This window comes from Haliotis rubra, unplaced genomic scaffold (assembly GCF_003918875.1).
Source record: "Haliotis rubra isolate DU_JTF1 unplaced genomic scaffold, ASM391887v1 Scf25, whole genome shotgun sequence".
NCBI classification, from domain to species: domain Eukaryota; kingdom Metazoa; phylum Mollusca; class Gastropoda; order Lepetellida; family Haliotidae; genus Haliotis; species Haliotis rubra.
The window spans coordinates 2,600,307-2,616,123 of NW_025766558.1; the positions used below are offsets into that span (position 1 = coordinate 2,600,307).

At 42.6% G+C, this 15,817-nt stretch overlaps 1 protein-coding gene across 1 annotated transcript in view; it reads left to right on the top strand.

Annotated features, from left to right (window-relative positions):
- The window catches only part of LOC124279425 (ral GTPase-activating protein subunit alpha-1-like), an 88,556-nt gene that overhangs the window by 52,671 nt on the left and 20,068 nt on the right, over positions 1–15,817 (top strand). The window contains exons 33-45 of the mRNA XM_046715253.1: positions 4,268–4,327; positions 6,888–6,998; positions 7,476–7,544; positions 7,864–7,974; positions 8,679–8,918; positions 9,263–9,412; positions 10,133–10,186; positions 10,566–10,713; positions 11,305–11,465; positions 11,686–11,867; positions 13,868–13,885; positions 15,072–15,179; positions 15,715–15,786. Of these exons, the coding sequence (XP_046571209.1) occupies positions 4,268–4,327; positions 6,888–6,998; positions 7,476–7,544; positions 7,864–7,974; positions 8,679–8,918; positions 9,263–9,412; positions 10,133–10,186; positions 10,566–10,713; positions 11,305–11,465; positions 11,686–11,867; positions 13,868–13,885; positions 15,072–15,179; positions 15,715–15,786 (1,484 nt within the window). The remainder of the gene's footprint in view (positions 1–4,267; positions 4,328–6,887; positions 6,999–7,475; positions 7,545–7,863; positions 7,975–8,678; positions 8,919–9,262; positions 9,413–10,132; positions 10,187–10,565; positions 10,714–11,304; positions 11,466–11,685; positions 11,868–13,867; positions 13,886–15,071; positions 15,180–15,714; positions 15,787–15,817) is intronic.

Below are 15,817 nucleotides of genomic sequence, written 5' to 3' on the forward strand. Positions count from 1 at the left end.
AGCTGGGCACAACCCAGACGTGTGCATGTTCTGCATTTTCCCAGAAGCGAGCTGCATATTTCCTCTTCTGTGAGGAATTGAGGGAGGCAGGAGGGGACCCGGCTGAGGAACTTCCCCAATCTAAATCTAAAAAGGCTAAGAAGCCTAGCAAACCCAAATCTTCAGGTTCTAAAGAATCTCAACCTTTTGATATGTCATTAATACAACAGATGTTTCAGCAACATATGGACTCGATGAAGTCTCTCATCCATGAGTCAGTTGGAGGACCGAAGAAAGACGCCGCGGGTTCGACCCATTCTCAACCTCAAGGGGTTGAATCGCATGATAGAGATTCCGTCCTTCAAGATGGAGACACTTCGGTCGTTGATCTCTTCTGTTCAGCCCAGCGATTGGCTCACTTCAATCGATCTAAAGGATGCGTATCTTCATTCACGGGAATTCATCCCATGTTACCAAGCTCATGTTAGTGCCAGCTACTCTCGTGCGGTCACAAGGAAGGCATTGTCACCCTTACCTGGACGACTGGTTGCTGCGCACACTAACTCAGCCAGCGAGTTTAGATTCTACTCACACGTTGATAGACATTCTAGTTCGACTGGGGTGGATCATAAACGTCAAGAAATCCGACCTGGTACCCACCCAGGACTTGGTTTTTCTCAGGGCGCGGTTCACAACTCAACAAGGTCTTGTGTCTCCGTCGCCCGACTGGATCACCAGAGTACGGGAGATGGTGTCTTCGTTATTCTAACAGCCCTAGGCGCCGGTGCGGACTGGCTCCGTCTGCTGTGTCATATGGTGGCGACCGTCTCTGTCGTGTGGAGGGCGCGGTTGAAGATGCGCCCTATACAGCAAGCTTTGGCGAGTCTGTGGGCTCACTCGGAGGATCTGGAGAAGTGTCTCACAGTCCCCGGGTGGTTGTCTCCTCACCTTCAGTGGTGGACCGATGTCGGGAATCTCTCTAAATGGGTCCCTTTGGACATCCCGATGCCAGTTCTTACAGTTCAAATGGATGCATCACTCTCGGGCTGGGGTGTGTGTTCTGGTCAGTCTGTCCATGTCCGGATGCTGGTCTGAAGCCGAAGTCCGTCTTCACATCAACATGTTGGAACTGAGAGCTGTGCGGTTGGTTTTCGAGCGCTTCCGGGAGCATGTTCCAGGCCAGGTTGCTCATTTTCAGTTAGACAACCGCACGGCCATGACGTACATCCTGAAGCAAGGCGGCACGATGTCCCAAGCGCATGGGAATTTCTCCTCTGGTGCGACCAGTGCGACTGTCAGGTGATTCCTGTCTATCTCCCGGGGCTAGAGAACGTGCGAACAGACGCGCTCTCTCGCCAGGTCCTGGTCCCGCACGAGTGTATGCTCGATTGGCAGATATTCAGAGTTATCTCCCAGTTGTACAGATCGTTCCAGATGGATCTGTTTGCGTCTGGCGGGACGAATCAGATACCTGCGTTCTGCTCTCGAATACCGGACCAGAGGGCGTTGGCTTCCGACGCCTTCCTGCTGGATTGGATGGGCAAGATACTGTGGGCGTTTCTGCCACTACCTCTCATTCCCCGGGTCCTCTCCCAGCTGTCCACCCAGCCAGCTCAGCTACTTGTGCTTCTGGCACTGCTTTGGCCGTCACAGAGCTGGTTTCCGGTAATTCTCAGGTTTCTAGCTCAGCCTCCTGTTCTATTACTCTTACGACCGGACATTCTCACTCAGAACGGCGTGCCACACCCCAATCCAAGCATTCAGTGGGTGTCTTGGCCTCTGTCAGGTCTAGCCTCGAGGCACGCGGAATTCCTGCAGCAGTTGCAGACACAATTCTGGCTTCGAGGCGGGATTCGACAAACGTTTAGTAAGAGGATAGGTGGTCCCGCTATGCGCGCTGATGTTCAGATAGCGGAATTGCAGATCCCTTTTCTGCAGATTTAGTCCCAGTTTTGAAATTTCTGCAGTCTCGTTTGGAAGAAGGTTTGGCGGTTTCAACCATTCGTGGCTACTCCACCACTATTTCCACCTTTCACACCCCTGTCGATGGTGTTCTTCAGGGGCAGCACCCTCTTATGCAGCGCTTCTTAGCTGGCGTGGATCGGGTTCGACCTGCTCTCAGGCGTACCAGCCCACCTTGGGATTTGTCAATTGTACTAGATTGGCTGTCACGTCTATTGGCTATTTCCATTCAGCTGTTAACATGGAAGGCCGTTTTTCTTGTGGCGGTGACATCTGGGAGAAGTGTTGGTGATTTACATGCCATGTCTGCAGACCCGGCACTGACTGTGTTCCATCCAGATCGCATCAGTATTCGCCTCCCGGATAGTTACTGTCCGAAGATCAATCACGCTTTCCAATTTGACAGCTCTTATTGAACTTCCTATTCTATTAGGCTGGAACTCCTGCCAGCAAACAGACACTTTCTCGCTGGCTTGTGTCGGTCATTTGTGCTGCTTATCAGGCTAAGGGCAAGCCTCCCCCTGTGGGTTGTAGGCTCACTAGGTCAGGGCAGTGGCCACTTCAAGGCTTTTGCAGCGGCACTGCATTTTGAAAAGATTTGCTCCGCAGCTATTTGGAGCCGGCCTAGCACTTTTATACGGCACTATCAGCTTGATACACATTCCCGTGATCGAGCGCGCTTTGGCCGATCTGTTCTCTCCAGTGTCCTGCCACCCTGACCGAGTGAGTCTTGGTTATTTGGTTTTATGGCGCTGAGGTCAATTGTTGTGATAATTGACATATACGTTGTTGAATTCTACTACAACTTTCAATTTCTCTGATGAGGTATTCGGTTGTGAGTTGTGGTTTCCCCCTTACAGTACTCTCTAGAGATTTCACTAAGTGGGCAGGGTTTTAATTACACACTATGTGATGTGTTTTTTATTGCTTAACGTGTTGATGTCGGTCCTCAGTACGTTTCCTCTCTGTCGGGTCACTTCCCATAATGCCTCTCGCGGAAGCTTCGGGACACGTGACAGGTGAGTGTTATGGGTGTAAGTAACTTTTCGTTTACGTGATCGCTATTTATTTGTACTGTGACAGAATTCCCTCCTCCCTAGCCTCCGGTCTTTGGGAGTCTGTGTTAATGCATATATGTACCCCAAGTACGATCTCTATGAAAAAGTATTAGATTAACCTGTAGAGGTTTCCAATTCTTTGAAGAGAATCGTCCTTGGGGTAGGGCCGCCCACCTCCCCGCCATTGTGTTCACTGATTTGTTCAGCAGAAGGAATGATGATGCGGGCCTGGGTGCTTACCTGGTTGGCCACGCATCTGTGGCAGGGAGGTACTAAAGCCTTTTTATTTATTGTAAAACATTGATACAACTTTCACATGACATTTTCAGCCGCAGAAAATGCATATATGTACCCCAAGGACGATTCTCTTCAAAGAATTGGAAACCTCTACAGGTTTATCTAAATAGCATCTAGAAGTTGACATGTACAGGGATGGAGATAAACCAAAACAAATCTAACAAGCCTACAAGCTTACTCAGATAGTTCTATTTCTCACTAGACCTGCAATAGGTCACTAGTCCTTATATATAAAAGAAGACAGTAAATTTCAATCTTTAACTAGTCATTAATACATTAAAATATTGGGACTCAGAGTATATAAAACATCGGAACATTTGTAAGAGACGACTCAAAACAGGCCAAGTGTCTAGCACAGTGTTTTCACTCAGAATTGAGAAAATGAGACAGTATACGGCATATGTCAAAAGATTTACAGATGCATCATGCCAGTAGAGTATAAATTTTCTGCTAGCATTGGGCCTACAATCAAGCATTAATTTCCATCCCTGCATGTAGTATCTCAGAAGACCAGGTTTAATTGCTAGATGACGATTGTTGTATGTGATGAAGTAATGTGTGCATGATAAGCATTGTTGATACAGTGCTGCTCAAATCAGAAAATCATTTTAAATCTTACACCTATACCCCTATACTCTCTTGTTGGACTTTCTATTTATTTATTTCACTCCAAGTTGATTTACATTGATAAATGATCAGCTTTCAATGAAGAATGCCGTCAAAATGTGACATAAATGTTTTCTTGGAAACTCATTGACCAGAGTGATACTTTGATACTTTTATGAAATTAACCTTACTTGCTATAATGGATGTATTTGTTTGGCTTATATTTAAAGTTTGTTTGATATTTATGGTTTGCAATAACAGTTATAACTGTATATTTCTAAATAAAAGTGTACAGAAACTAGCATCTTCCAATTGTGTCCCACAAAGTATTGTGAACGTTAAAGACACTGCAGTAATTTCTTCAGGAGTGTGAGAAACCACATGTGTCAAAAGGCTACCATCAAAAGAGTGATGTGAATAGCAAGGTAACGGCATCTCTCCTCCCAGTCCACGCTGCACCGTGTCAATCATTGCATGACAGTCAACAGCACATGAAGCTTTCCCTTCTATATACCTGCACATCAACAGTTACATTGGACACAACTGTTTCTGTTCCCAGTTAGAAACTTATTGAGCTATAAGTCTGTGCTATAAGTTGCATGTGTCACTGCCAGTGTAAGGTATGGCTTTGAACACAACCCATGGTCAAGTTTACGTAAGCTCGTAAAGTCCCATATGCACTTATATGTTAAAGACACAAGTAACTCGTTTATAATTATGAGTTCACATGTTACAACACTTGATATCATTTATTTGTATCAGATCCACATCACGACTGTCTACTGTGAAGATCTGGGTTAGAAATGGCTTTCAGTAGCCCATGTTTGTTGTAAGAGGCGACTAACGGGATCGGGTGGTCAGGCTCGCTGACTTGGTTGACACATGTCATCGTATCCCTATTACGAAGATCGATGCTCATGATTTTGATCACTGGATTGTCTGGTCCAGACTCGATTATTTACAGACCGCCGCCATATAGCTGGAATATTGCTGAGTGCAGCGTTAACCAACCAACCAATCATGACTGTCATAGAACTTATAATTATGATGTGACAAGCATCTGACATCATGTCAAAGGTGTCATGTTGTCAGTATGGTATACAAGATGGGTACTGACAAATCAGACACCTATCTTTGTGAATACAACACTGTTTGACAGTGTGTGCCCACTTTATGGGTATGACAAGTGTTGAAGACTAAAGACTAATTTACTGACAGGAAACTTCTGAAATGTTCTTGTGCACATGCACCACCCAGCACTGCACCTTCACTGTTGCAGAAGCAGTCCACTGATATGTCTTGTTATCTTCCCTGTGATTTGCAAAACACTGTATTATGTCACTTGGGCCCCATTAGAACTTATCCAATTGTGCCTGATCCACCCACATGGTGTCAGACCAAAGGTTGATACAGGTTATTATTTGCTCACATGACATTAAGTCATGTGAGCTTATATTGTGACCTTTTAGCCGGGCATACCTCATCCTCTCAGAACCACAGGACCAATAGAGTTTAAACTTCATGTTTGTTCCAGCCAATGAATACACATCAGTTGCCTCCTTCATTGTGGCTTCCACAGCAGCCATATTGAAAAACATATTTATTGACAGTAGTTAAAGACAAAGATATTTGGTGTCCATATAGTTACAAGTAGGACAAGCCATATTGTCAAATGTTTCCTTTATTTGATCTATGAGTTTAAAGCATAGTGTAAGCTGAAACCACCTATGCCTAATACTCAGCCGTTTCATTCAAAGTGTAATGAAATTTGATTGATTGGTAGTAGTTGGGCTCAATACATTTTATGTTTTCCTGTATCTTAATTGTTTACCCAGTTTTTACCATGCTTTCATAAAGCTTAAAATGCATATTTTGCTCTCCGATACCACTGCTTCCCTTCATGATGGCACCATATATTTTTTAAATCAGTGTTAATGCACAATATATTTAAGTATCAACACTCATGGCAACTTTGGTAAAGCAACTTTTTTTGGTTCACTGATTGTGCCTGATCAGAGAAAAGGTGAAGGTAGTTTCACCAGATATGGGTGGATTTTGAATAAGGAGTCACCTGTATGACGAAATGATAAAGTGTCAATACACATACCAGAAGCACAATGGGAAGCTGACGTATGTAATTTTCAAGACATTCCTGCACATGTTCCACCATGTTGAGGTAGAGGTGGTAGTGAAGCACGTGGATCTCCACACTGTTGTGTACATAGATAAACATATTCATAGATAAATGGGCGTGGCTTCTGTACCGTGGTCGGCATTTCCCATCACTCAGTGCTTATTGTGACTGCATTTGGCTATAAAGTGGTTGGTATTGTCAACTACTAAGAAGTTTCTGTATATATCCTACAGTGACTTTTTTGGTTGACTGATTGTGCCTGATCAGAGAAAAAGGTGAAGGTAGTTTCATTTTACTTCAGGAACTTTAAAGTGATTGTATTTTACAATATTGAACCATGTTGAACCACTTCACAATATCAGCTTTCTTTGGCTGAGACCTGCCTCCCTTCTGGCCATCATGGGGAGGTAGGGTAGCCTAGTGGTTATAGCGTTAGCTTGGCATTCCGAAGACCCGGTTTCGATTCTCCACATGGGTCCCCCACCGTGATATTGCTGGAATATTGCTGGAATATTTCTAAAAGTGACTTAAAACCATACCCTTTCACTCTGGCCATCATGCTTTGAGGCTGACATGCCATCATATAACTGCCTGAACTAACTCTGATCCAGTGGCATTAAACCCTAAACCCAGCTCATACTGTTTGGGTGTTAAGTATTCATTTTGTGAATGAAGCTGTGAACAGTGTATGTAACAGACAGCAATTGCTGTAAGTGCATGTTTCTGATTTCTGAGCCAGATTAGATGTTCCTGAAGTTAACATCCTGCTGCTGATGTTTGTGGTTAGATGTTGGGGTCATGTCGGTGATGTTTGGGCCATGTGTGTGATGTGTGGGTGTGTCTTGTTCCAGTGTGGGTACAGGAAGGTGGCCAAGGTGGGCTCGGACATGCTACTGTTGCTGTGTGATCACTGTGAGGTGTTGCTGACACACTACCCCTCACTACCCAGGACCATTGTGGAGGTATGTTGTGTCACGTGGCCCTGTTGTATAGGATCAGCAAGCGCATTCATTCTTAGTGTCAGCAACCAAGTAATTACATGGAGTTTATTTTAACATATATTCCTATCAGTCCATGTTGTATCAAACTGAGGGTTTTAAATAGGTACATGGTGAAATGTTTTACTAGTTCATTGCACCAGAATGGACTGTTAGAGGCTTCAGGAAACCAGATGGCTAGATTTCACTGTCAGCCGGAGCAATCTTATGCTTTTGTGAAGATCTTTTTGTTTTCTTTTTTTTTGGCATAGCCTGCAAAACTCTAACACAAACTCTTCACAAGGCCTCTGTCTCATTACATGTAAAGTGTTGTCTCATGAATGATGCTGTTTCCATGAAATGATGAAGGGAGTTTATCAAGCTCCCGTGGTAAAGTCTGTTGCCAGATGATGAATGTATCTGCATCAGTATCCATCACTGACTTACTTCCCCTGTTTTCAGTTCATTGCCCAGACCATCTCCTCCTTGCTACAAGCTCAAGAAACATCCAGTGTAGAAGAGGAGAAGAGAGTGAGTACATTCCCTCACTCCTGTTCCATGACTACAAGCTGTTCCATGTTCAAGCCAGATAATGTCCACAATGCTAAAAATATTTTACAGCAAATTCTTTCCAAATTCATAAACTTACATAATAATGTGTTTTGTCATATGATTAATAGTGTTACTGATGAGAAATTTCAGTCTAATAAAAATGGTTTGAAGATCCAATATCTTAGAGAGGCATTTGTTACTGTGTTTTGGACGCATTGACACAGTAGGTTCCAGTCTAATGCCTACATGCTGTTACGCCCGCGTTTTACGTCACGTTTTGTTTGCTCCATTACTGCAGCTGATTGTAGCCATGATGTTCTGTATGGTGGAGTGGTGCCTGAAGATCCCCATGCAGCTGTTGATGGAGACGACAGATTCAGAGAGAAGCTGTATATACAAGGTCTTCAGGGTAGGTCACAGACTCTGTATAGTAGTGTTAAATAGTTTATTGAGTAAGGAGTGCATTTAGTGCAGTGAAACAAGTATTATTAGGTACACTGCAGTAAAGTTTTCAGAAAGTATGTATTACAATATCTTTTTGTGTTGATCGATGCTCATGCTGTTGATCACTGGATTGTCTGGTCCAGACTCGATTATTTACAGACCGCAGCCATATAGCTGGAATATTGCTGAGTGAGGCGTAAAACTAACTCACTCATTTACTCCACTCTTTTGTGTTCTGGTATATTGAGCAGAAAATATGTAAGAAATTTGGTTGTTATTCAATTGTTTTGCCTAATATGTAACCAGAAATTAATTCATGTTGCCCCTCAGAATTGATTGACAAATCAAAGGAAAAGCGAGGACAATTTTGCCTCTCTCATTGTTATCTTGCCTGTGTCCAAGACTACAGGGGTATTTGTTTTTACCTGGTAAGATGTTCACCATTAAGTTAATGACTTGAGTATATGTACTATATCCTAATGGAGTATCAATGTTAAATTGATAGTAGCTCAGTGGGCTAGCATTTTGAAACCACCATTTGCATAGACCGCAAATGCATCTGCAGACATACATATGGATGCATGTTGCAGTGATCTTGTTAGACCACATTTCACCTCACCTCACCTCACCTCATTAACTTCACCTTTCCTCACTTTCCGTTTGATTCAGGTCCTTCACAGTGCAGTGACTGGCCACAGTGCAGCCTCCTTGTCCCGGACCAGCAAGTCTCTGGCTGACTTCATCCAGGACCTTGACATGGACAACATTGTGGACAACCAGAGCACCAGCAGTGGTGGCTCGCCAAAAATGACATACGATGGGCCAACGGAACCAGTCACAGACCAGCCAAAGACCACAGACACTCCCAGGAAACCTGAAACCGACATTGTCAAATTGGCAGCAAGAACGGTAAGCCTTATAAGAACATCTTGAAGCTCCTATGTCCCATGTAAAGCTTATGTAAAATCTACTGAGTTTTATGTAATGGTCTGTTAATAATTTCTTTGTTGCCAAACATACCTTGTAGTTATCATCATCAGTAACACCTCCTGTTGGGGAATCAATGTCTACCAATGATTACACCAGAGTTTGTTGAAATTGGGATATGATCTTGACAAGATACTAATGGCAACCACCAATGCATCCATTAAACATGGGTGAATGGTATCTGTAAAATAATCAGCAAGCCATGAAGCTGTACTGTGTCCTCACTGATGTGTACGACAGTCAGTGACTCTCCTGTTTGACTCCAGATGATGACCCACCTTGTGAACCACCTGAACCACTTCCCTATGGGTTCGGGGGCCGCCCGCCTCAACTCCAACGTCCAGGAACACCATGACATCCCCAACTACCTGGACGAGGAGCTGAAGCAGGACATCTTCTCTGCTCCCAATGTACAGGTAGGAACACATGCTCACTTAATGGCTAACTCTGAATCACAGTTTGTTCTGTGGTTGTGCCCCTAAGCCAGGATCAATTTGTGGCAGGTTTTGATACCAGATATAACCATGTATTGTGATCCTTGATCTGCCAGCAACCTTTATTCCAGCATCCCATACCCCAGCACCCCAATTCATATTTGGTGGACATGCTGTGATATAATAGCAGTACTGTTTGGAGCTCTTACATCTTGTCAGGGGTGGAAATAACTTTAAAATTGCTAGTGTACTCTGGTACAGTGGCACATGTAAATCACTTGCCCTGACAATTTTTCCACTATACCGTCCGTTTTCTTGTTGATTTTTTAAATAAACAACATAATTAACATTGGAAAGTCAACTGGACACTGGTACAGTGTGATATACAAATTTGCTTGCCCGACAGAAAAAAACACTGGACCCGGACATCGGGCAATGGGTTATTTCCACCCCTGCTTGTAGCTGTCTCCTTGTTGAATAATGTGTAACCAGTATTGCATGCTTGTCAAAAGAGAGGATGAAAGAGGATTGGATTGTCAGACTCGGTGACCATGATATGGCTCAACTATTGCTGACTCTGGCGATGAACCATATTTACTTCATAAAAACATACTGTATTCTTTAAGAGATGAAACTGATTAGTTATTGTGATGGTTTTGGGATGTTTTACGACCTGACACATTTTTTATTGTTGTGTTTCAGTTCTTTGTTGTGAACCACAGAGCTTTGATCTCATTTGTTGAACTCCCAGCAGTGGTAAGACATCTTCAGATCTTTGTCACAGCTTTAGGAAAATATACTACTCCACTTTGATTAGGGTGTTCTGATAGTCCAGGTGTAGGCTGATTGCCTTGAGTAGTCCTAGACACACAGATAGCTGTTGATGGTTATTTGATTGCATCTCTCTTCCCAGTCAAAAGACTCACCAAATAACTTCTTATAAAAAAAGTGAGCCATATGCATAAGAAATTATTGGGCTTTCAAGTGAGTTTTCAGTCTTAGAAAGGGCTATAAAAGATTTCAGATGCTTTATAGAACACAAACAGTATGACATGGACACCTTGGACTTTCGTGTTTGTTTTAATGATATTGTTGTGTGTGGACATTGTTTGACCTGATGCTGTCCCTGCCCCAGGATGCCCCAGGGGGTGGAGTGACAGCTGGTCTGTCAACAGCACGCACGGTGTGTCGGGTGGTCATCAGGGACCTGAGTGGCAAGTACTGCTGGGAGAGCTCGGTTCTCTACAGCCCTCCATGGTGCAAGAAGGGCTCATCTCTACATAGTAAGTGTGGTCTCCATGAAGATATGTACACTTCCTTCTTAGATGCAGTAATGAAGCACCTGTGGGGATAGGGAGGGATTATTATCATTGGTTACAACTTGCATCATGTGTGTGTGGACCAACTTTTTAGATACATAATCACCATAGTATAGAAATACAACTTCCAGTCTTGACACCTCAGTGTATCAACTGTGTTAATGGTTGAGATTGGTTTTAAGATACAAGGTTCACAAATTAGATAAAACAGCACTGAAGTAGTCAGTAGTATAATATGTTTTAGAAGTATTAATGATAATCACCATTTTACAAATACATTGACTCAGCTGCCCCTTTACCAGTGAATCTGGTGGGTCATGTGTCACAAATGTATGGCAAGCGGATCAATAAGGGATTAATAATACAGTTTAACCTTGTTAATACAGATGGTGCCATCCTATGTGAAACCATACCAGTTCACAAATTCCTGATAAACGTGTCATTGTGATGGAGCATAGTCATGTATAAATATACTGTGGATGATTAACCTTATTTATGACAGAAGTTAATGTCTTGTTTTCCTGGATGATACTGAGTGCTCTGTTGTGGCTTTAGATGCTCAGACGCTGCTGACGATGACCACGGATATGGAACTGGAACCCCTCATCATTCAGGAAGACTCTGACATCCATGTGCCCGAGGTCAAACCAAGACGTCCTCCAACTGACCTCCCTCATGCGGAAGACATGGGCAGAACAGAGAACTGTCTGGACGATGTGAGTCTACCTTTTCTTGGAAGTAATGCATTTTCCTACACCCTTTTGTCATTTTGAATTGAGAGGTTGTATGTGTTCTGTAGTTTATGGAATCTTTGTTTATTAACACTTTGGTATATCATTGGCTCTATTGGAAGACTTCGTTAAAACTGGATGGTTTCATGTTTATCTTCGTTATTCATTTCTGCAGTGTCACAACTTTTCCTTGTGTTGCTTTCAGCTGCTGCGGTATATTGGTCATACTAGTCCCGAGTGTTTGCTCCGACTGGGAAACGCTCTGAATATCTCTGCACCAATCCCAGAAGATCTTGGTGAACAGGCCGAGACAATGATGACAGACATGGTATTACAGCAGAAAATTGCTGAGTTGGAGTACTACCACAAACACAAGTCTGACATGAGGTGAGTTTCAGGGAGTCTGGGGTCTGTGATGAGGGTTGTGTGGAGACTTTGTGGATCTGTGATGAGGGTTTGGTAGGAGTCTGTGATGAGGGTTTGGTAGGAGTCTGTGATGAGGGTTTGGTAGGAGTCTGTGATGAGGGTTTGGTAGGAGTCTGTGATGAGGGTTTGGTAGGAGTCTGTGATGAGGGTTTGGTAGGAGTCTGTGATGAGGGTTTGGTAGGAGTCTGTGATGTAGGAGTCTGTGATGAGGGTTTGGTAGGAGTCTGTGATGAGGGTTTGGTAGGAGTCTGTGATGAGGGTTTGGTAGGAGTCTGTGATGAGGGTTTGGTAGGAGTCTGTGATGAGGGTTTGGTTGGCATCTGTGATGAGGGTTGTGATGAGGGTTTGGTAGGGTTTGTCTGTGGTGAGGGTTTGGTAGGAGTCTGTGGTGAGGGTTTGGTAGGGTCTGTGATGAGGGTGTGGTGAGGGTTTGGTAGGAGTCTGTGAGGGTTTGGTAGGAGTGAGGGTTTGGTAGGAGTCTGTGATGAGGGTTTGGTAGGAGTCTGTGATGAGGGTTTGGTAGGAGTCTGTGATGAGGGTTTGGTAGGAGTCTGTGATGAGGGTTTGGTAGGAGTCTGTGATGAGGGTTTGCTAGGAGTCTGTGATGAGGGGTTTGGTAGGAGTCTGTGATGAGGGTGTGATGAGGGTTTGGTAGGAGTAGGAGTCTGTGATGAGGGTGAGGGTTGTGGTGAGTAGGAGTCTGTGATGAGGGTTTGCTAGGAGTCTGTGATGAGAGTTTGGTAGGAGTCTGTGATGAGGGTTTGGTAGGAGTCTGTGGTGAGGGTTTGGTAGGAGTCTGTGATGAGGGTTTGGTTGGCATCTGTGATGAGGGTTTGGTAGGAGTCTGTGATGAGGGTTTGGTAGGAGTCTGTGATGAGGCCGAAGGTTTGCTTGAGGTCTGTGATGAGAGTTACTAAGTACCAGTGTTAGTGATAGTTGATCTGTGATGTTGGGAGTTTGTATCATAGTGATCTGTCAGCTTCTGTTGTGGGGGAGTATGGATAGTTTTAACAAACTTTCATTTGAAACAAATTGATGATGATGATGATGATGGCCTGCGAGGCATGCATTATAGAGGCTGCTGACTGTCTGTAGAAAGATCAGGCACTGGTAACCTTGGAGTGTCAGGACCAATTAGTAGCAGTGATGACTCATTGGAACTTACTGAAACTATTACAATTAGTGACCATATTCTGGGAGGGGAGAGAGGTCTGGGATATTTTAAAAAATAAAATAACCCCAAAAAATTAACCTGAAAGATATTAAATTCCACACAAAAAATTCATTGTTGATTATCTGGTCCAGCACGTAGCACAATTCACATTTGACTGAACATGACTGTCCTAAAGGATTGTTTGATTGATCAGGGCAGTCCACTGTTGCACATTACACTAAGTACTGATTCACCAAATCAGCACAGTCACAGTTGTATCCTGAACTCATAAGACACTTGTCCACAGTTTTCCAAATGTCAGTACCATATGAATGCCATATAACTAATTGTTTTCACTTTTCACTTAATGTTTGTTTGACTTGACGCACATATAGCAACAATCACTTGATGTCAACTACCAGGCACAACAGTTGGCTAAGTCTGATAAAACTGATAACAGTGTATAGAAACAAGGACCGCTGTACATGTTTTACTTCACCAAACTCTCTTAAACATTTCTTCTTTTGAACTTTGTATGTACATTTCCACAAAGACTTCTAATAACCTCCTGTCAAAATTGGTGCATGCAATTCCACAGACTTCTAATTATATGCTGTTTTAACCTTAGTACATGCAAATTCGTTGCTTACATCTTCATGACTGTACCAGTCCCCTGAGAAGTCTGTGTTGTGTTAACCATAGTATGTCCAACTCCAAGTTGCACCCGAAGCGGTTGTATTCTTAGTTCTACTGAATGCCTGCCTGTTTCATGAGTTTACTAACAGCACGATTGGTTGCTCTTGTTCAGGCAGCTGGAGTCGGGACAGTAAGTGAAGTAGCCCCAGCCTCTCAGTGTGTCTGTCAGCTTACAAAATCATGGAAACCAAAACCAGTATGGCTCATGGGCTTAGGTAGTTGAGACTGACGTAACACTACTCTCTTACTGCATTCGTTACACAGGAAAAGGTTTCTCCCATGGTTAGATTAGATCCTCTGTAGCTATGGTGAGTATTTACCTGGTACACTTACAGGTGTTATTATTTGAGGATTTATAGATGTTATCGGTAGGTAACTGTGTTGCCCATGAGCCTTGCTGTGTGTTATTGTGTTCACTATTAATCTCTCACACACACTTCGCAGGAATGAAGGAACTGAAGTATCACATTTAATGCCCACATTTATGTTAACCTACTAATTTTAAACACATCTCCATCCCTTTGCAAGTTGTTAGACACATGTGAACAGTTTTCCATTATTTTGTGAGTCTATTCAATAATAGGACCTGTAATATTTCTTCACCTCTTATTGGTTATTTTGAAATCAGATATTTTTAATAGGACTAATTGTTATAGGCAGTTTTAGTCTAATGTTTGTTATTTTTACTAGATTTGTTAAAGAGACACTGACTACTTTTTTATATAATGCACTCTATTTTATGAGCTTATGCACTGGTCGGTACTTCTTTAAAGTGATGTGCTTAGTTTTCTTTTCAACCTTTCTATTTATTTTTTGTACATTTCTATTCAAGACAACTGTAACAAGTATTGTAATACCTGAGCTGTTGTCATGTTTTGTGTCTTACCTTGGTTATGGTGGATTTGATAACAAGACGTGTCGTAATTCACTGTAATTTGTTGTTCATAGCATTGATTGTTTCACCAAACAGTAATCACTGCTGGCTCAGATCCTGACCAGCACAAGGAATCATCATTAAAAGGAGTTACAAGTGTATTATGACTTGTGTCTATAACCAATATATATTTTATATACGCTGTTGATTTCAGTAATAACTAATTTAAATGTTAAAAGCAGAGAGTAATGGCCACTGTCAGTACTTTTCAAGTTGAAGTTTCGTATATTTACCATAAACAACTGTGACCAATATAATGATCTTTGGACAGCCTATTCACATTTGAAAATATTGTTTGAGTATATTATGTGCTGAAATGAGTTGTTTGGTGAATGTGATGCAGCAAGAACAAACATGATGTTGTCCACCTTCCCCTCCTCAGCATGCTGGCCAAGCCCCAGCTGCCAGCCGACATCCAGGATCCAGTCTCCCCCTTCCAGATGTGCCGCCTCGTCCTCAACCAGATGGGACTACTCTCCTGGGAGAAGAGGTTTGTTCATCTTACCTGAATTAAATTTGTTCTGATTTTCTCAGATTGTTAAGTTTCATAGAAAATAAAACAAATGAACATATAACAGGTTTAAATTACAGTATTTAAGTATGGGAAATTTTTTGGTATTGATAGTGACAGTACATGTTCTGTTTTGTTTGTTTTTAACGATTTACATATTTCTGGTCAGAGGAAACACTACTTTTGACATGTATATTTGTTTATTTGCTTAGTTTTTGTGAGTCAGCACATTTTAGTCAAGGTTTTAAGAAAGTCAGGCCAAATTCTTGTGTATATAGAGCATGAGCCCACTGGTGGTCTTTATGCCTCATCAGACTCACGCAAAAGATTTTAGGTGTTTAAGGTAGGGATGTAAAATTGATTCTGTTAGTGTATGTGACCCTGATAGGGTATGCCAGATCAATTCTGGTCACGTGAATGTTACATTAACTATAGTTATATGAAAGAATCAAACAGTCCTAATCTGTTTTTTATATGTGTATTTGTGTGTGAAATAGTGAATGTGTTTTTCCAGATGTCACTTTGACCTGATGAAGAAGAGTGACAAGTTACTCCGGGAACTCAAGAACCTGGATAATCAAATGTGGTAAGTGTGATGAGCAATAGGGTCAGGACAG